At 45.1% G+C, this 19915-nt stretch overlaps 1 protein-coding gene across 1 annotated transcript in view; it reads left to right on the top strand.

The window, feature by feature from the left end:
• KIF4A (kinesin family member 4A) overlaps positions 1 to 18013 on the top strand; it is a 114524-nt gene extending 96511 nt beyond the window's left edge. The window contains exons 16-21 of the mRNA XM_030209792.1: positions 7861 to 7938; positions 8046 to 8150; positions 9912 to 10067; positions 10414 to 10530; positions 15504 to 15626; positions 17481 to 18013. Coding sequence (XP_030065652.1) covers positions 7861 to 7938; positions 8046 to 8150; positions 9912 to 10067; positions 10414 to 10530; positions 15504 to 15626; positions 17481 to 17681 — 780 coding nt within the window. The 3' untranslated portion in view covers positions 17682 to 18013. The remainder of the gene's footprint in view (positions 1 to 7860; positions 7939 to 8045; positions 8151 to 9911; positions 10068 to 10413; positions 10531 to 15503; positions 15627 to 17480) is intronic.
• The last annotated feature ends 1902 nt before the right edge of the window (positions 18014 to 19915 follow it).

Genomic DNA, 19915 nt, shown 5'->3' with positions numbered 1-19915 from the left:
CAGCTCCAAACCACTAGGCAGAGCGGCAACTTACCAGGGGTAACCTCTTCCTCGCCACCCAAATTATGCAGTTCGAACTCCCACCTCATCATGGACAACTATGATAGACGAGCGAGGCATTGAGAAGAGGGACGCTGACATTTGATAAACTGGTTTTGGAAAAACAAGATGAGTGATCCTCAAACGTTCTTTCTTCTCAGACTGGCTGAGTTTCATCATGGGGTGAAGTGCCGTGAACAAATGTTGCTAATTATTTTACAACAGTCCCTTGACCACTTGTCATTCTAGAGCTAAGCAGCATTTGGCTGGGAAAGGACAAAAGCACGCTGGGCTTTGTTGTGGAGGAGTGGCCTAGTGGTTAGGGTGGTGGACTTTGGTCCTGGGGAACTAAGGAACTGAGTTTGATTCCCACTGCAGGCACAGGCAGCTCCTTGTGACTCTGGGCAAGTCACTTAACCCTCCGTTGCCCCATGTAAGCCGCATTGAGCCTGCCATGAGTGGGAAAGCGCGGGGTACAAGTGTAACAAAAATAAAATCCTGCTATAGGAACCTTTTTACTGGGGCAAAAAAAAGTGCATTTAGTAATCACAGATGAAAAGACAGGAGAGGGGAAAAATAGCACGGCATACACAAATCGCAACTGGGAACGTAGTAAAGCAAGTACATAACATATGAATTAGGAAACCTGAAGTATCAGGAGATGTGCAGAACTGTACAGAAATGAAGGTTTGCTGAATCTTAAAAGTGCCAAAGAGTTTGCTACAACAGATATGTGTCCGAGTGAGGTATAGTGAAACCAGTTAGACTCTAAGAAAAAAAAACCCTTTGGGAAAGTGCAAATTTGATCCAGGGCATCGAAATCTGTGCCAGCGAGCCAGAGAAAATGTAAAGCTGACCATGCCAACTTTAAACAAAATATTTGTCAGATGTTTCATTCTCGAGGAGATTGTTTTTGTCCCTGTTTTGTGCTACATAGTGCTACAAATGGAATTCGTGTTTTGTTGTGTGTGTGTGTGTTTTGAAAATTGTCCAGGGTGGTTTGGAAAGCACGAGTCTGCTTCTTTCACTGCTCTCACATGTGTAAAACCATGTGGGGAAGTTACTTCAAACTTACTCACTTAACTGACAGTCTGCCTAAACGTGGACAAGTAAGTATAATGTCTGGAAACTTTGAAGCCATGTTATTTGGTCCTCTGGTTTTGTCATGTGGATCTGCTGCGTGGGAAAATTTGCTGGCTTTCATCACCATCGGTGTTGCGTTCCTCACTGACCCTTCCATGGATGAATCAGCCATTTTTGTTGATCTCCCCCCCCCCCCCCCCCCAAGGCCTTAGCCTCAGCACTCCCCTGCGGCCCCACAACAGCGCACACGGAGCGGAGCACAGTGCTTTCTGAATCTGCACCAGTGCCTGCCACCGCCGAAGCACAGCTACCCAGCCCAGGTAAAATATATTTTTAAAATTTTAATGTGTACAGTCTAATGCTGGCTGGTGGTGGGGTTCTGGGTGGGGGTGGGTCCTGCACTGCGTAGGGCAAAAAAAAGATATAGGTTGGTGCCTTTGTGGGTTTTTGGATGGGGTTGGTCTTTGCAGTGCCTTGGTTAACATTTTTTTAAAAAGTTTTACATGTAATGTAGGTGGGTTTCTGGGTGGAGGTGAACTCTGCAGTGCCCAGGACATTAAAATAAAAAAGGTCTTATATTTAATGCTTGTGTCCTTCAGGGTGGGGTTGGGGAGATGCCAGACCATGGGGGAGATGGATGGGCGTAGGACAGGGCTGATGCTAGGCTACAGGGAGGGGTGGGGGGCAGGGTAGGGCTGATGCCTAGCTATGGGATGGATGCTGGGCTACTGGGATAGATGGGGGAAGGAAAGAAAGGGCAGATTCTGGGCTACGGAGATGGATGGGGGGGATAGGGAGGGGAAAAGCTGATGTTGGGTTAAAGAACAATTTCTAATTTTTATTCCATTATTCTGTAATTGATGAGGGTTGGTCTGTGTATGTCCTGCATGTGTCCGAGTAGGTGAGAGATTCTGCTGGCATGTGGTTTGTGTGGGGATCTATGAGCATGACTTGTCTGGCTTTTCCAATGAGATGTGTAGTGCTGTTGGGGATCTTTGAGTATGACTTGTCTGGCTTTCCCAATGGGATATGTAGTGCTGTTGTGTATATTCACTGCTGCCTTTGTAAAGGTTCTGTTATTGGAACTGGTGTTAAGGTTTGCAACATAGGATCTGAGAAGCCTCTGCAGGATTTAGTGTTACTTTACAAACTACCTGGCAGTGAAGGGATTTTGTTGCTATCAGAATTTGAATACATTGCTGTACATCATTGCTGTAATTATATTGCAGGATCCTGTCACATGCATTGATATGTTTGCCATTATAGTAGATCTATGTCTGGTCAAATTTGATATGGCATAATGTAAATATATTTAAAAATATCGATTCTCCTTTAAGTATGTCTGTGGTTTGTCGATGCAGGGCAGCTGTTGGGCAGACTACTTAGCAATTCATCATCAAGTGGAGGAGTGGCCTAGTGGTTAGGGTGGTGGACTCTGGTCCTGGGGAACTGAGGAACTGAGTTCGATTCCCGGCACAGGCAGCTCCTTGTGACTCTGGGCAAGTCACTTAACCCTCCATTGCCCCATGTAAGCCGCATTGAGCCTGCCATGAGTGGGAAAGCGCAGGGTACAAATGTAACAAAAATAAAATAGATACTATTGGAGATTCTACATGGAATGTTGCTACTATTGGAGATTCCACATGGAATGTTGCTATTCCACTAGCAACATTCCATGTAGAAGGCTGTGCAGGCTTCTGTTTCTGTGAGTCAGACTCACAGAAGCAGAAACCTGCGCGGCCACATTGGTGATCTGCAAGGGCCGACTTCTACATGGAATGTTGCTAGTGGAATAGCAGCATTCCATGTAGAATCTCCAATAGTAGCAACAGTGGAGGAGTGGCCTAGTGGTTAGGGTGGTGGACTTTGGTCCTGGGGAACTGAGTTTGATTCCCACTTCAGGCACAGGCAGCTCCTTGTGACTCTGGGCAAGTCACTTAACCCTCCATTGCCCCATGTAAGCCGCATTGAGCCTGCCATGAGTGGGAAAGCGCGGGGTACAAATATAAAAAAAAAAAAAAGTGCATTCTAAGGCATTATTTTGTAGTATCCCAAGAAACACTATTCATACCTATATGCACAGTGCCCACCCAAAATGTCAGGTCTGGCTACGCCACTGTCCTAAACCAACCTCTCCCCTTCCCCCATTCTCTATTTGTCGACAACACGCTCATTCTTCCTGTCTCGTCTGCTCGCAACCTTGGGGTCATCTTCGACTCCTCCCTCTCCTTCTCTGCCCATATTCAACAGATTGCTAAAACCTGTCGTTTCTTCCTTTATAACATTGCCAGAATTTGCCCTTAACTTTCTGAACACGCTATCAGAGCCCTCATCCACACTCTCATCACCTCTCGCTTAGACTACTGCAACTTGCTTCTCTGAGGTCTTCCACTCAGCCATCTGTCTCCTCTTCAATCTGTTGAAAACTCTGCCGCACGACTAATATTTCGCCAAAGTCGTTATGCCCATATCAGCCCTCTCCTGAAATCACTTCACTGGCTCCCTATCCATTTCCGTATACAATTCAAGCTCCTACTACTACTACCACTTAACATTTCTAGAGCGCTACTAGGGTTACGCAGGGCTGTACAGTTTAACAAGGAAGGACAGTCCCTGCTCAAAGGAGCTTACAATCTAAAGGACGAAATGTCAAGTTGGGGCAGTCTAGATTTCCTGAATAAGAGGTATGGTGGTTAGGTGCTGAAGGCGACATTGAAGAGATGGGCTTTGAGTAAGGATTTGAAGATGGGCAGGGAGGGGGCCTGGCGAATGGGCTCAGGGAGTTTATTCCAGGCATGGGGTGAGGCGAGGGAGAAAGGGCGGAGCCTGGAGTTGGCTGTGGTGGAGAGAGGTACTGAAAGGAGGGATTTGTCTTGAGAGCAGAGGTTACGGGTAGGAACGTAGGGGGAGATGAGGGTAGAGAGGTAGGGAGGGGCTGCAGATTGAGTGCATTTGTAGGTTAGTAGGAGAAGCTTGAACTGTATGCGGTACCTAATCGGAAGCCAGTGAAGTGATTTGAGGAGAGGGGCGATTTGAGTATATCGGTCCAGGCGGAAGGTTAGACGTGCAGCAGAGTTCTGAACGGACTGAAGGAGGGATAGATGGGAGGCCAGTGAGTAGTAGGTTGCAGTAGTCAAGGCGAGAGGTGGTGAGAGAGTGGATGAGAGTTCGGGTGGTGTGCTCAGAGAGGAAAGGGCGAATTTTGCTAATGTTGTAGAGGAAGAAGCGACAGGTCTTGGCTATCTGCTGGATATGCACAAAGAAGGAGAGGGAGGAGTCGAAGATGACTCAGAGGTTGCGGGCAGAATACACTTATAGGTCTTGTTGACCTATAAGTGTATTCACTCTGCAGCCCCTCACTACCTCTCCACCCTCATCTCTCCCTACACTCCTTCCGAGGAACTCCGTTCACTAGGCAAATCTCTCCTAATTGTACCCTTCTCCTCCATCGCTAATTCCAGACTCCGTTCCTTTTATCTTGCCGCACCTTATGCCTGGAATAGACTTCCTGAGCCATTACATCAAGCTCCATCCCTGGCTGCCCTCAAATCCAGGCTAAAGGCCTACCTGTTTGATGCTGCTTTCGACTCCTGACGTGTAACTTTTATCTTATCCTTATGTGTCCTTCTGTCTGTCCTTCCCTTATCCTTTTTGGTCCTGATTTAGATTGTAAGCTCTTTAGAGCAGGGACTGTCTTTTTCATGTTCAATTGTAAAGCGCTGCGTACGACTGGTAGTGCTATAGAAGTGATTTATAGTAGTAGTAGTTAATAAAGAGGTTAGGTCTCTTTAGCTTGGAAAAGAGACAGCTGAGATGATTGAGGTCTACAAAATACTGAGTGGTGTAGAAAAAATAGAAGTGATCTTTTACTCTTTCAAAAACTACAAAGACTAGGACACTTAATGAAGTTACTTGAAAATACTTTTAAAACAAATGGGAGGAATTTTTTTTTTCACTCAACTGCATGAGTGGTCTCTAAACATGGACATTGTTCCGAAAGCGGGGCAACCCCTTGGTGGATCTCTTTGCCACTCATCTCAACAGTCCATCAGTTCTGCTCTATGCTGAGATTACATGGCAGACTAGCATAGAACACCCTCCTTCATTGGGTGGAATGATCTTCTGTATATATATCCTCCATCTTCTCATAGGAAAGACTTTTTTGAAACTCAGAACCAGGGAACCATGATCCTCGTGTCTTTTTGGCCGAGGCAGATATGGTTTCTTCTACTTCTGGAGCTAGCCTCCAAACAACTGTGGAGACTGGAGTCATTTCTGACCCTCATCACACTGAATGAGTGGTCTCTTTGGCATACCATCTTCCAATTCCTAGCCCTCATGGCTTGGAGATTGAGAGTATAGAGCTAGCATCGTCCAGCTGCATGAGGGTGTCTCCAGGGTTCTGCTTGCTTCCAGGAAAAAAGAGATTCCACCAATAAGTCATAATTTCAAATGGAATCTGTTTGCTGTCTGGTGTGAGGGCAAGACATTAGATCCCTTTTTCTGCCCTGCACAAAAACTGCTTGAATACCATCCTTTTGAATCTAATCTCAAAACCAACTGTGTAAGAGTTCGTCAGTGCAGTTGGCACTTACCACCATGTGTAAGGTAAACCCATCTCTCTACAGCCTCTAGTTCAGTTTGAGAGGTTTACTTTTGATGAAACCCCCAATCAAACCTTCCACTGTGCCCTTGGACTTCGTTATCCTCACCCAGCTGATGAAAGCTCCTTTTGAGCCACTTGACACTTGCCACCTGAAGGTTAGCAAGCTTCAGACCATAGTAATTGATCCACATCATACATGTCATCATAAAAGTGGTTCTTTACACCCATCTTACTACTACTACTACTACTAATAGCATGTATATAGCACTACCAGACGCACGCAGCGCTGAACACTTGACATAGAGAGTCCCTGCCCAAAGAGCTTACAATCTAGGTAAAACGGACAGACAAGACATTACGTGCAAGGGAATTACAGGGTAAAGAGGAACAGGGAGGAGAAGGGCAAATGAGTAGTGGTTAGGAGCCAAAGGCAGTAGTGAAAAGGTGAGCTTTCAGCATAGATTTAAAAACAGGTAGAGATGGAGCTAGACGTATGGGTTCGGGAAGATGGTTCCAGGCATAAGGTGCCGCAAGACAAAAGGAACGAAGTTCCTTCTGAAGGTAGTGTTAGATTTCCACTTTAATCAGTTGGTTCTGCCAGCATTTTTTCCAAAAATCTTGCTTATCCTTGTGAAAGCGTAATACACACTTTGGACTGCAAGCAAGCCTTAGCTTTCTCTCTGGAGTGAACTAAAGCCCATAGACAGTTCAGCTTTTTGTTTCATTTAACCCAAACAGGATGGGGGCAGCCATTGGTAAAAGCATTTTATCTAATTGGCCTACAGATTGTATCTCCTTTACTTATGCCCAGGCTAGGCTGACTCTGGAGGGGTCGTGTCATGGCTCACAATGTCAGCCATGGCTGTATCAATATCCCACTTGAAATTAGCCTCCACTGAGGAGATTTGCAAAGGTGCAACATGGTCTTCAGTCCATACATTCACATCTCACTACTACCTTGAGCAGGATTCCCAACATGGCGGTCAGTTCGGTTAGACAGTTCTGCAGAATTTGAAGTCTAGAATCCAGTTCCCCACCTTCCTAGGTCAGTTTTCATTCTGTTCCAGGCTGCACCTACACAACAGGATTTGTATATAAGTTCTAGGTTAATTGGTACCTGGTTGGTCTTGTGCACACGCCTTTGGAGAGTTATCCTTGGTGCGAGAGGATATTACATCACTTGGAATGTAGGTCTTGGCTACAGGATCACTTTCTGTAGCTCAGAGCATCAGAACTAAAGACATTTATGTGCATCTCACAGACACCACTAGCACAGGTGAAAACCTGTTTGGTGACAAAGTTAGATGGTAAAAGTGGTTAGGTTAAAAAAAAATTCCAAACAAGAAATGGAAGAGAGCATCAGTATGGCAGAAAACACTTTATTGGTGAAATATCTGTACTATCTATAGTGGGTTCCGAACACTTTAATGGTTACTAGTCACAATAAATCTCTTATTTTAAACATTGGTCTCCTTGAAAATTACTATAAAGTGCTTACAAGTCATTCAATTAAATCTTTCATGGATACGTCCCAGGGAACAAGAAACCCTGCTTGGTGGCTCGAACTGCTCAAGCGAGCCCCACCTAATAAACCGGAACTGTCAGCACTGCAGTATCAAACATCCCTTTTTAAATCCACACCACTTCTTTATTTATCCCGTGGCTCAACTGTTCGCCACCTATAAATATGCAGAAACCCGACACGGCCAGAGTTGCTTTAAGATGGTAAAAAAAACCAAAACAATGACTTCTAGGAAGTGTGTAAAATCTAATTTTGGTATCTAGCATTCCATGTAGAAAGTCACAGTTGCTATACATCTCTTGTGATGTCCATTACATGCTTTTCTGAGCTCTAAGGAAGCTACTCCAGATGTGGCATCATTGGATAACATTGTCAATGTGTGGCTGATGTATCATACTGTCCACAGAGAAACCCCTGTTACAGATAAACATGGCCTTGTAGCTAAACTTACAGATAAAGCAATTTGGTTACAGAATGGGCTTGACATAGCTGCCCTTATGCTGAGCACACAAGTGGAAAGATTCATAATTCCCCATATGTTCCTACATCCCTCTCTGAATTTAGCATTCCTGTTTGATTCATCTTAAAGAATTTTTCATTTGGCTTACAGGATGAGGAGCTTGAGAAAATGAGAGAACTTTGTGAGAAAAACCAGCATCTCATCCAAGAGAATGAATTATTGAAGCAGGTACTTTGTTTCTTTAACCCTCCATGTCTCCTCCTCCAGATTCTTCCTTTTGCCTTGGCCCACTTTTACCAACTCCTGTAGTAACATCCAATTTCCTCTTTTTACAGAAACTAACCCTGATTCAGGTGGCAAGTGGGAAGAAACTGTGTGGACTCAAGAATGATGTGGTCATTGAGATCTCTGATTCACCCTTTGATTATGTCCCTCCTAAGGTAACGTGAACATGTGCTCTTAATGTATAAAGTAAGGACATGGCTCTTTACAGCTATCTTTTATTTAGGAGAAGGGGTGGAATGATCGCAAGTGCACTATAGTGATAGGAAGAATAATCCAAATCATAGTTGCCTGATGCTAGGGTCCACCTTGGGAGTCAGCACCCAAGAAAAAGATCTAAGTGTCATTGTAGACAATATGCTGAAATTTTATGTCCAGTGTGCGGTGGCAGCCAAAAAAAGCAAACTATTCTAGGAAAGAGATCGTAAATAAGACCAATGCCTCTGTATCACTCCATGGTGCAACCTCAACTTGAGTATTGCTTTCAATTGTAGTCATATCTCCAAAGATATAGCAGAATTTAGAAAAGGTTCAAAAAAAGAGCGATCAGAATGATAAATGGGATGGAACACCTCTCATTTGAGGCAAGGCTAAAGAGGTTAGGGCTTTTCAGCTTGGAAAAGAGATGATTGAGGTCTACAGAATCCTGAGTAGTGTAGAACGGTAAAAGTGAATTGATTTTTTTTACTCTTTCAAAAAGTACGGACTAGGGGACACTCAATGAAATTACATTGCAATACTTTTAAAACAAATAGGAAGAAATATTTTTTCACTCAAAGAACTCAATGCCAGAGGATATAGTAACGGCGGTTAGCATATCTAAAAAGGTTTGAGAGAGACATTTATTTTATTACATGGGGGAAGCCATTGCTTGCCCCGGGATTGGTAGTATGTAATGTTACTACTATTTGGGTTTCTACTGGTATCTGTGACCTGGATTGGCCACTGTTGGAAACAGGACACTGTGGTAGATGGTCCATTTTGTCTGACCTAGTATGGCTATTCTATTTTACTTGTTTATTTTTAATGAAAGTTTAAACGTAATGCAACAAACGGACCCCCCCCCCCCCCCACTCCCACTACAATTGTCTCAATCCCCAAACCTATACAGGAAAATAGCTAATAACATACTGTCACTCTTCAGTATGAGGCTCATATCAATTACAAGTAACTCATACTCCCTCCCCCCTTCCCCCCCCTCGTGTCTAGTATTAAGCTAATAGAACAAAACTGTTACAATGTGAGTAAGACAAACTCCCAATTCCAAGAGGTCATAACTCTCTCAATACGGAGCAGGCAAACTCGAGCCAGCCAATATATGCCTCCCATGTCTTATGGAATCACGTTAATCTATTTCTGCGAAAGGCAGTGAGCTTAGACATAAGGTACACAAATTTACTTTGCTCTGGACCTGAAGAAGTGCAGGGGTCTCCTGCTGCTTCCAGGCTGTCGTGAGTGATAGGCGATCTGCCATAAATATATGATGTTAGCCTGCGACTGTGTATGTAATTCGCTGGGTCCGAAATGGAGCAAGCAGCTGGCTATAGTTGGGTTCACCCGAACTCCCAGAATATCTGACACCCAACCTACTATCTCACCCCAGTATCGTTGAGCTTTGGGACAAGACCACCAAATGTGTATAAAGGTGCCCGGACCCCCACAGCCACACCAACATCTATCAGATGCCTTCCCATATATAGCTTTCAGGCGTACTGGGGTGAGATGCCAATGGTATAACATTTTATATCCATTCTCTGTTAGACTACTAGATATAGAGACCTTCAAAAGGTTTTTATAAATCCCTTCCCGTTCCCAGATCTTCTTCCCATTGTCTAGCATACTTTAGGGGGGACGGTAGCTGACCTGATCTAGTATGGCTATTCTTATGTAACAGCAGCCATGTGACCTTTTTGTCTCAGCCAAGGAACTACAGGCGTACTACGGCCAGGGCTCCAGGCTTGACACCACGCATGAAGCTAGAGGAGCTCATCTCGGAATCGGAGGAATCACAGAATGAGGAAGAAGATATAGAATGGATTCCCAGTAATATTAGTAAAGTTGCTAAGAAGATTGGGGTAAGTCTGGAGGCTGCTGTAACCTGAGGAAACATGAGCTATTGTAAATGGACCTGGTTCAGGACTAGCCAAAGGAATGAACTGGCAATCAATCAATACATTGGCTGGAATCTCTCTCTGGAGATCAGGTCTTTCAGGCTAGCACAGGATTGGCTGGGACTGAGCTCATTTCAGCTGTAGAGACCAAGTAAATGAAGTTTCCAGGAAGAGCTATTGACCATCCAGTGTGGGCAGCATATGGACAGTAAGAACAGCTGTGGGTTCACACCCTGTTGTGACTCTGGATGTAGAAGGTGCAAAAGCAGACGGTCTAACTTTTTTTTTTTTTTTGCTTTTGTCTCTACAGTGTTCCTGCAAAGGCTGCTGTGGAAATAAATTGTGTGGCTGTCGGAAACATAAGATGGAGTGCAATGAGGGCTGTAACTGTGACCCTGTTAAGTGTCGAAACCGTGAAAATTTCATGGTGTGTTAAGTGCTACTGAGATCCCAGCTGGGTTGTATTTTGTCCTGAAATTCTGGATTAGGCTGTGACTTTTGATTTGTTCTTAATGGTGGTGAAATCTCTAAGTCTAATCACTAATAGAGCACCCTCACCACTACACTAACTACTAGGGCTATACTGAATATTCTTATTTGATTTGGCCCCAAATAGTGCCTAAAATACATTATTCGTATTCTGCCAAATATCAATTTTAAATTCAAATATAATCTGGGGCTCTACCATGCTAAGTCCTACTTGACCTGATTTCATGTTGCTGCTTTTATTATATATTCAGCCAAATAATTTTCATTATTCCTCAGCAATCCTCCAGACCGTTCAAGACGCTTGGGTTATGCACTCCTACCAGCAGAGGGAGACTGAGAACACTAAAACTTCTTATACAAGTAGCCTGTGCAGACCTTCTACTAACCAGTATTTTCTCAGTCTCAGCAGAGGGTGTGCAGCCTGTGCAGTGTACTCAGTCTGGTAAGCCCGTTTGGGGTTTCTAGGTTGGGTTGTAAATGTTAAGAGAACCCACACTTGGATCTCTATTACAGGGTGTAAGTCCTAAGGGGCTTCTTATTCCCTGTGGGGTGTCACACCCGGGTGGCCGGGTCCCTCCCCCTGTGCTGTTCCTCTGGAGGACTGCTTAACTTCGGCTACAGACCTCGTTCTGTACCCTTGAGGAGTTTAGGCATCAGCAATGAGGTTTTAAAAAAATAAACATTTTTAAAAGGCGGCTATTTTGGCCGTTCTTGTGGCAGTTCAGAGATAAAACGTCTTCAAGGGCGTTCTTGCCTTAAGCGGTTTTGCCTATTAGTCTGTCAGAGCACAAAGCAACTGTTTGTTTTTATTGTGTTCGCGGCCCTTATGTCTAAGCCAGCGAGGTGTCTGTTTTGCGCGAAGCGCGGCGTTGAAGTGAAAGGTGGCCAATGTAGATTTTGTGGAGAGCCTACGTTGTCAGCGCTCTTGCCCCCTGTGCTTTCCCCTGAGTCGGCGGAGGTGTTGGGCGGCGATTTGACCGCACATTCCGGGCAGGCAACAGCGGGGCCGGTTTTGGCGGGAAACGCGGCCATTTTGGCTGCGCATCCCGGGACGGCCTCGATGGAGCCATTTTTGGCAGGAAGCGCGGCCCTTTTGGACGCGCATGCCGTACTGGCGCCAGGGGACCCATGTGTGGTGGGAAGCGCGCCTAGTTTAGCCGCGGATCACGCGATGGATCGGGAGCAAGGTGGTCTGTCGCGGAGATTGAGGGAAGTGTTGTTGTGGTCTGCACAGGGGTGGTGGTCGACGGAGGAAGCTCAGTGGTCTATCAACCGGTTGGATATGAGGGCAATTCGGCTAGCTCTGTTGGTGTTTCGCTCAAGTGTGGTTGGAAAGGCGGTAAGAGTCATGTCCGACAACGCGACAGCGGTAGCGTATGTCAACCGGCAGGGCAGTACAAAGAGTCCTCGGTTGGCAGTCGAGACGGCTCTGCTCATGAGTTGGGCGGAAAGGCATCTAGTGCAGATTTCGGCGGCGCACGTGGCCGGGGTGGACAACGTGAACGCGGATTTTCTAAGCAGACACATGTTGGTCCCCGGAGAATGGTCTCTGCACCGGTCGGTGTTCGACCAGATAGTTTTAAAGTGGGGAATGCCAGTAGTGGATCTCATGGCTTCAGCACAGAAAGCTCAGGTTCCTCGGTATTTCAGTCGGCGTCGGGATCCGTGAGCGGAAGGGATCGATGCGTTGGTCCTTCCGTGGCCTCAGCTGTACGTGTTTCCCCCGTGGCCCTTGATAAGTCAAGTCCTACAGAGGGTAGAAGGTCATGCGGGTCCGGTGTTGTTGTTGGCTCCGAATTGGCTGCGTCTGCCGTGGTTTGGGGATCTGATGTGCTTGTTAGAAGACGAGCCTCTGCGGCTGGGGGGCTCGGTGCTGTTGTGTCAGGGTCCAATTGTCATGCCGGATCCGGATTTGTTCTCTCTTACGGTGTGGCCCTTGAGAGGGAACGGTTGAGAAGGAAAGGGTTTTCCCCTCAGGTGATTCAGACGATTCTGCAGTCTCGCAAAAGTTCGACGTCTTTGGCCTATATGCGTGTGTGGCGCATATTTGAAGATTGGTGTGGGGACCGGGCATGTGTCCCTTCAACAGCTTCTGTGTTGTGCATTTTAGATTTCTTGCAGGATGGTTTTGAGAAGGGCCTTTCATTGTCATCTTTGAAGGTGCAGCTGGCTGCTTTGGCGTGTTTTCGGGGTAAGGTGCAGGGCAGGTCGGTTGCGTCTTCCCCGGATGTGGTCCGTTTTTTGAGGGAGGTGAAGTTGCTTTGTCCTCCTCAGCGGCCGGTAGTTCCACAGTGGGATCTTAATATCGTTCTTGACTCTTTGGCGGGTTCTCCTTTTGAGCCCTTGGAGTCTTGTTCGATAAAAGACCTTACTATGAAGGTGGTCTTTTTACTACTACTACTAACTAACATTTCTAAAGCGCTACTAGGGTTACGCAGCGCTGTACAATTTAAACATAGAAGGACAGTCCCTGCTCAAAGAGCTTACAATCTAAAAGACAAGAGAACAAACTAAAGACAAGTGAGCAATCTAGAGGACGAGTGAACAGTTAATCTGATAGGGTGGATAGATTGGGGCATTTTATATTTCTTTTTGGTAGCTATATCGTCGGCTCGCAGGATTTCGGATATTCAGGCTTTTTCATGTAGGCCTCCGTTTCTGTGGTTTTCTAAGGAAAAGGTTTCGCTGCGTCCAGTCCCTTCGTTTTTGCCTAAGGTGGTATCCTCCTTTCATGTCATTCAGGTGATTTTGTTGCCGGTCTTGTGGGACCGGACGGGGGATGCTTCTCAGCGTCGTTTGGAGAAATTGGATGTGCACAGAGTGTTGAAGGTTTACTTGCGCAGGTTGGAGGAATTCAGGTCAGGTCTTTGGACAGGTTATTTGTCCTTCATGGGGGGCCCAAGAAGGGAGCGGCTGCTTTTAAGGCATCTATAGCTCGGTGGTTGAAGGATGCCATCTCTTCGGCTTACATATTGCATGGCCGTACGGTGCCGGTGGGGCTCAAGGCACATTCCACTAGGGGGATGGCGGCTTCTTGGGCAGAGAGTAGTTTTGTTCCACCGGTGGACATTTGTAGAGCGGCAGTGTAGTCCTCCCTGCATTCTTTTGTCAAACATTACAAAGTGGGTGTACAGGCAAGGGAGGATGCCAGTTTTGGAGCTGCAGTTCTGTCCTCTGGGCTTTGCAGGTCCCACCATTAGATGTGTTTACTGCTTTGGTACGTCCCAAGCGTCTTGAACGGTCTGGAGGATTCCTGAGGAAGGTGAAATTAGGCCTTACCTGCTAATTTTCTTTCCTCTAGATCCTCCAGACCGTTCAAGAGCCCACCCAGTGTATTGGACAGTTCAGTATAATAATTTCTTTAGACTTCTGTTGCTGATATTTCTAGTAGCTCCTGTGATTTGGGTCCTGGAGTTTTACTAAGGGCAGTTTGTGGTACCGTTTGTGGCCATCTGCAGTTGAATTCCCCCGTCTTAAGGGGAGGAGATCTGAGTGTGGATTCAGTGGTTTTGTTTAGGTGGAGGTGTGTTGTTCCTCTGCTTTGTTACTGTTTTACTGGTTAGTAGAAGGTCTGCACAGGCTACTTGTATAAGAAGTTTTAGTGTTCTCAGTCTCCCTCTGCTGGTAGGAGTGCATAACCCAAGCGTCTTGAACGGTCTGGAGGATCTAGAGGAAAGAAAATGAGCAGGTAAGGCCTAATTTCACCATTGTATTCGGCCGAATAGTAAAATATGCTTTTCGATACAGCTCTACTAACTACACTGGAGGTTTGACCCAGTCACATGGGATTGCCTGGCAAATCACAATCTATAATAACAGCAGGTAAAGGTCTGCCTGGTCCATCCAGACTGCCCAGCAAAGCAGCCAGGGTCACACCCACCACTCTGTACAGATCAGTCATTCTTGATTAAACACTGGTTTGACCAGAAGAGGTCATGTTACACCTGTTTAATTAAATTACATTGGCTACCTATTAAAGCATGTATTTTTATATTATGCTGGGTGTTAAAGATGTTTAATGGCGCATGTCCAGAATATTTTCCTTATTCTATTGTCACCTTCATCACAAGCTATTGATTCTTGTCTTATTTATTTATTTTTACAAAAAAGTTAAGTTTAAAAAGTCTTTATCAACTTCATTTCCTCATCGTTTCTGCATGGGGTTCTTTACCTGCTGATTTTAGATTCCCTCTTATGTGCTGCTTTGCAAGCAATTGAAGGCGTATTTATTTAATAAATTCTTTTATTAGGCTGGTTATTTAATTGATGCTCCTCTTTTCATCTGTTATAATTGTATAATTCTATTTTGATATCCGCTTTAAATCTGTATTTGGGAGTTGGCAGACTACAAGCATCATTACCATTGGCAATTTGCCATCATGCCAGCCACATATAGGCACTTATATATTATTCCAAGACTGCATTATATTTGCAAAACCAAAAGTATTTCTAACAGTATTATGTTAATTTCAATGTGAAGATGTCTTCCTCCTCCCCCTTGAGATGTACAGCACCCTCACTTTTAGCATGCACAGACTTGACCTTTTTCTGTCTTTCGCCATATGTGGGGGACAGCCTGTAGAAATCTGTCTGGCATTGCCCTTTGTTCCTAACTACTGGAATTGAGAACCATTTTATAACTTGGACAAGTAGCTGAAACACATCCAGGCAAATTTCCAATATGGAGGAGTGTTTTCAATACAAAGGGGCTTGCCTCTTATTCCGTTGTGGGTCCTTTGCTGTTGTGTTAAAGTGATGAAGATTTGGGGTACTGACTTCCTTTTCACTGAGGTGTCCGTTTATATAACATTAATATGCTCACGGCAACCTGCAGAAAATATCAAAAGGCCAGTACCAGCAGAAACAATGATGAGCAGAATAATATACCTGTCTTTTTTTTTTTTTTTAAAGGATGGCACAAGCAGTGAGGATCACTCTCAAGATTCTGAAATCTTTCCCAAGCTTCTAGACCTCACCGAGGTGGCATCAGCAGATTCCTTCTTCACGCCACCTTGTGTTTCACTTCCCGGCAAGGTACAGATTCTTCTGGGTCTGTTAGATCGGGAGGGAACTGACACTTCATGGCATAACTGGGATAGAAAAGAACTGGCATTGTTCTTGGAGGGTGGTAATGAGTTATGGAGAGGACTAACCGTGCATATCGAGATTGGTAGGTGGAGGTAGAGTTGGCAGCATGCAGTGTATGAAAAGGCGTAGAGGGTTGGCATTGAATGGGATAGCTTTACATGGGAGGTATTCAGCAGTATGTAACAATATGGGGTGAAGGTAGAGAAACCACTGGGGTGGTGGAACAGGAACATAGAGAAAAAGTTCTAGTGGAGTAGGAATATGAGAGTTGGGAATCTTGTCATATAGTGTTGTTATAAATACATCTTGAAGACTCAACATGGAGCCGTGTTTTGGTGTAGCCACCTGCTACAGGAGTATAAAATTAAAAGGTAAAAAAGTAATAGATACAAATTTGTAAACTTAAAAAATACAATGTATAAAACACAAATATTAAAAAGGCAAATTTTTACAAGAATGCGATGTATAAAACCAGAGGATTAAAAAAAAAAAAAAAAGATGAGCCACAGATGAATATCTGAGTATCTAATCTGAATATGTATAAATGATAAGTGAAAAATGCTCGCCAAGAGCCACAACAGATAATGAATTACATTCTATGGTGGCTATGGCTCTTGGTAAGAGTTTTTCACTGATTTATACACTAGTAAAAAAAGGCCCGTTTCTCACACAAATGAAACGGGCGCTAGCAAGGTTATCCTCTGAGTTCCATCTTGGCCCCCTCCCTCCCCCCCTCTCATCAGAGTTCAAGGCCCCTCTCCTTCTCCTCTGAGTTCCAGGCCCCCCTCTCCTCCGAGTTCCAGGCTCCTCCCCCCCCCCCCGAGTGCTAACCCGACTGCACTGCCTGCCCTCTTCTCCTAGTCCTTTGCCTGCTCCTTGCATGCCGCCCAGAATTTTAACGTTCTTACCTCAGGGTCCGGCGGCAGCAGTGAAAGGCGAGCAGGCACGGTGCTTCAGCCTGCCTTCCCTTCTCTCTCAGCTCTGCCTCTGGTCCTGCCCTCATTTCCTGTTTCTGCAAGGGCGGGACCAGAGGCAGAGCTGAGAGAGAAGGGAAGGCAGGCTGAAGCACCGTGCCTGCTCGCCTTTCACTGCTGCCGCCGGACCCTGAGTTAAGAACTTTTAAATTCTGGCCAGCACATAGGAAGGCGAGGAGCAGGCAAAGGACTAGGAGAAGAGGGCAGGCAGCGCAGGTCGGGCTAGCACTCGGAGAGGGAGGTAGGGGGCCTGGAACTCGGAGGAGAGGGGTGAGGGAGGGGGCCTGTAACTCGGGGGTGAGGGAGGGGGGCGATTCTCTCCTTCCCTCGATTTGTACCTGAACGTTATCTGGCTGGCTGGCGCTGGCTTCCCTTCCCTCACTGTTCCGCCCTCTGATGTCATTATGTTTTGACGCGAGGGCAGGGCAATGAGTAGTTATGGATGTTACAAATGCAGGCATCCAGACGTAGAACATTGGAGTTGCAAATTATTATACAGGATATTCAGATTTGATACTCAGATATTCATCTGTGGCTCTCATCTTTTTTTTTTTTTTTTTTTTTAATGCATCGCATTTTTGTAAAATTTGCCTTTTTAATCTTTGTGTGTTACACATTGTATTTTTTATGTTTACAAATTTGTATCTATTTACTTTTTTTACCTTTTTAATTTTGCATGTATTTTAGACTCCTGAGACAGGTGGCTACGCTGAAACATGGCTCTGTGTCAAGCCTTGCTGGTGGAGGTTGACGTTTGATGGGAGCAGGGCTGAGCAATGTACAGAAGTATGGCTCTTGTAGTAAGTCCTTTTTAATTCTGTGACAGGTGCTGAGAGAGATCAGTGACTTCAGCCAGGTGGGGTCAACATTAAAGCTGCAGAAGAAGCCAAGTCCCAGCAGAATCTTTACCAGTAGCTCTGATATGGAGGCTCAGGAAAACCAGATCTCTGTGCTAAAGAAAAACAAACGTGTTCTGGGCAGCAGCACCAGCTTTTTCTTTGACTTGCACACTGACGAGAGGGAGTGAACTCAGCTCAGTCTCATGTAAATATTTGTGTGAAAACATGGGGCAGAATAGCAGTACCAGGACTGGAGCGAGGTGGTGGCATGGTCTGCTGAACTTGTGTAGTGAGACATGTAGGATAAGGAAATGCCCAAACAGATGCCTCAAATTGCAGCCTTTAAAGACAGACTGAATACATCTGTCCCAGAACTTGAAAGTGGAGCTTGAAAAACAGCGCACACAAACGCTGGATTTTGAAGCATGATCAAGGCTACTGTTCTTCCTTTGCTCTTCTGAAAACATTGGACAACTTTCTCTTCTGGCCTGTTTTTTAAGTCATTGTCATAAACCATTAATTTTTGTAGGTCTTAACAATAAAGAGATTTAGTGTAAGTCATTCATTGAGAAGGTTCTTTATGCCACTATTGGCTGTACATGCCTGAATAAGGTAACACCACTGGGGTAAAAATGTGCCTGCATTATATCTGATTACCTTAATGCTAAGAGTATGGGTGACAGTGACGGTGCCTGTGCTGGCACTTGTACAGGGTACTAGTGTCTGGGGCACGCTTAGGGCCCTGATATGCTAAGTGTTGTGATTATTTCACACAGAGGATATTTTTGCATTGTTTAACTTGTGAAGTCCCTTTCTGTGAAAAAGAAAATGTTGCAGTGACCCAAGGATAGAGGATTTCACTTGGCAGCTCTGTGGTCAAAGGGGTAGTTGGTCCCAGTATCCAGTCCCCCTTAACCCCTCCCCCCCCCCCCCCCCCCCCCCCCCTCACCAAAGATAGAGTTGGGAAAGCTATTGCTATTCTCTGGAAATGAGTTATGAGAGAGAGCTACCTTTTAGTAACTACCAGTTGCTTGTGACCTGAATTGGCAACTATTGAAAAAAGGATGCTGGGCTCAAAGGACATCGGGTCACTCAGCATGGCTTTTATGTTCATGTGCAACATTTCTGCCCTGGTCTCTTCCTTTCTCCAACTGCAGCAGCATAGTCTTAACCACTCCCTTTCCAAAGTTGGAGAAAGGAAGAGACCAGGGCAGAAATGTTGCACATGAACATAAAAGCCATGCTGAGTGACCAACTCCCCTGGAAGCTTGTCCCAGAAAAATAAGCATGTCATCTGCAAAGAGATTTTATATTCCTTTGGGTCTAACATAATCCCCTTTGACGGCCAAAAGCTGCAGAGAAAGCATGAATAACAGGGAAAAGGGGACATCCCTGCCAGGTTCCCTGTGAAAGTGGGAGTAAGGTCGCCATTAATAAGAATTTGGGCTATAGGAATGCCAGGGCTCCCATTAAAAATTCTGCCATTCTGCCAAACTGAGGTTAGTACCCAAGAGTCCCACAAGGTTTTGTGAAATGCTTTTTCCACATCTAAGCTCTCTATGAGCATCATCCTGTTTGGTCTTCTCCCTGTAACACCTCCAAGGCCTGAAGAATATTGGTAGATGCATATCTGCAAGGGACAAAGTCTGTTTGGTCCGCATGCACCAAAAAGGGAAGAACCTTCCCTAGGCGACTGACCAAAATCATAGCAAAAAGCTTAATGTCTCAAAGAGATTGGGCAATAAGAGCCCAACTGCTCCCTACCTCTTCCCAACTTGGATAATACCACAATGGTGGCATGTGTCAGTCTTACCTGTTCTGAGTCCAATTTGAACAAGTCTTGACAGAAAACTTGAAAAGGCCCCACCAACTTAACCCCTAAGATCTTGCAATATACTGGTCCCAAGCCATCGGGTCCTGGGTGCCTTGGCCAATTTCAGTCGCATGATTTGCCAACTGTCCAGATATGGGAGAGTTGAGCTCCTCCCTCTGCTTTTGAGTTAGGGAGAGCAGTGCTCATTCCTGAAACAATTCAGTCTACTTGTCTGTGTCCCTTTATCGTACAAAGATGTGTAAAATTTTGCAACAGCAGCTTGTAACATCGAGCCCTCAAGAGTTTTAATTCATGTAATTGCGTCTCAGTTCTCTGCATAACTAGAGTGGCTAATTTATCTGTCTTATTCCCCCACATATGCAATTTTATATTTGTATAATTGTATATTCTTGGAGGCCTTTTGGTTCAGCACTGCATTTAATTGCTTCCATAGATTAAAAAAATTCCTGTCTTGTGTTCTTATCTGACTTGCTCGTCATCGCACCCCAGAGGAAGTGCAGTTTGTATGCCAAGTCTAAAAGTGCTTTATCTTGCTCCTTTCTCGTCCTAGTGGTATATGCCAAAATATTCCCCCTCATAACTGCTTTA

Source organism: Microcaecilia unicolor, chromosome 7 (genome assembly GCF_901765095.1).
Source record: "Microcaecilia unicolor chromosome 7, aMicUni1.1, whole genome shotgun sequence".
Taxonomy (NCBI): domain Eukaryota; kingdom Metazoa; phylum Chordata; class Amphibia; order Gymnophiona; family Siphonopidae; genus Microcaecilia; species Microcaecilia unicolor.
Note: the sequence above shows the minus strand (reverse complement) of the source record. Positions and strands in the feature narration are given on the sequence as shown.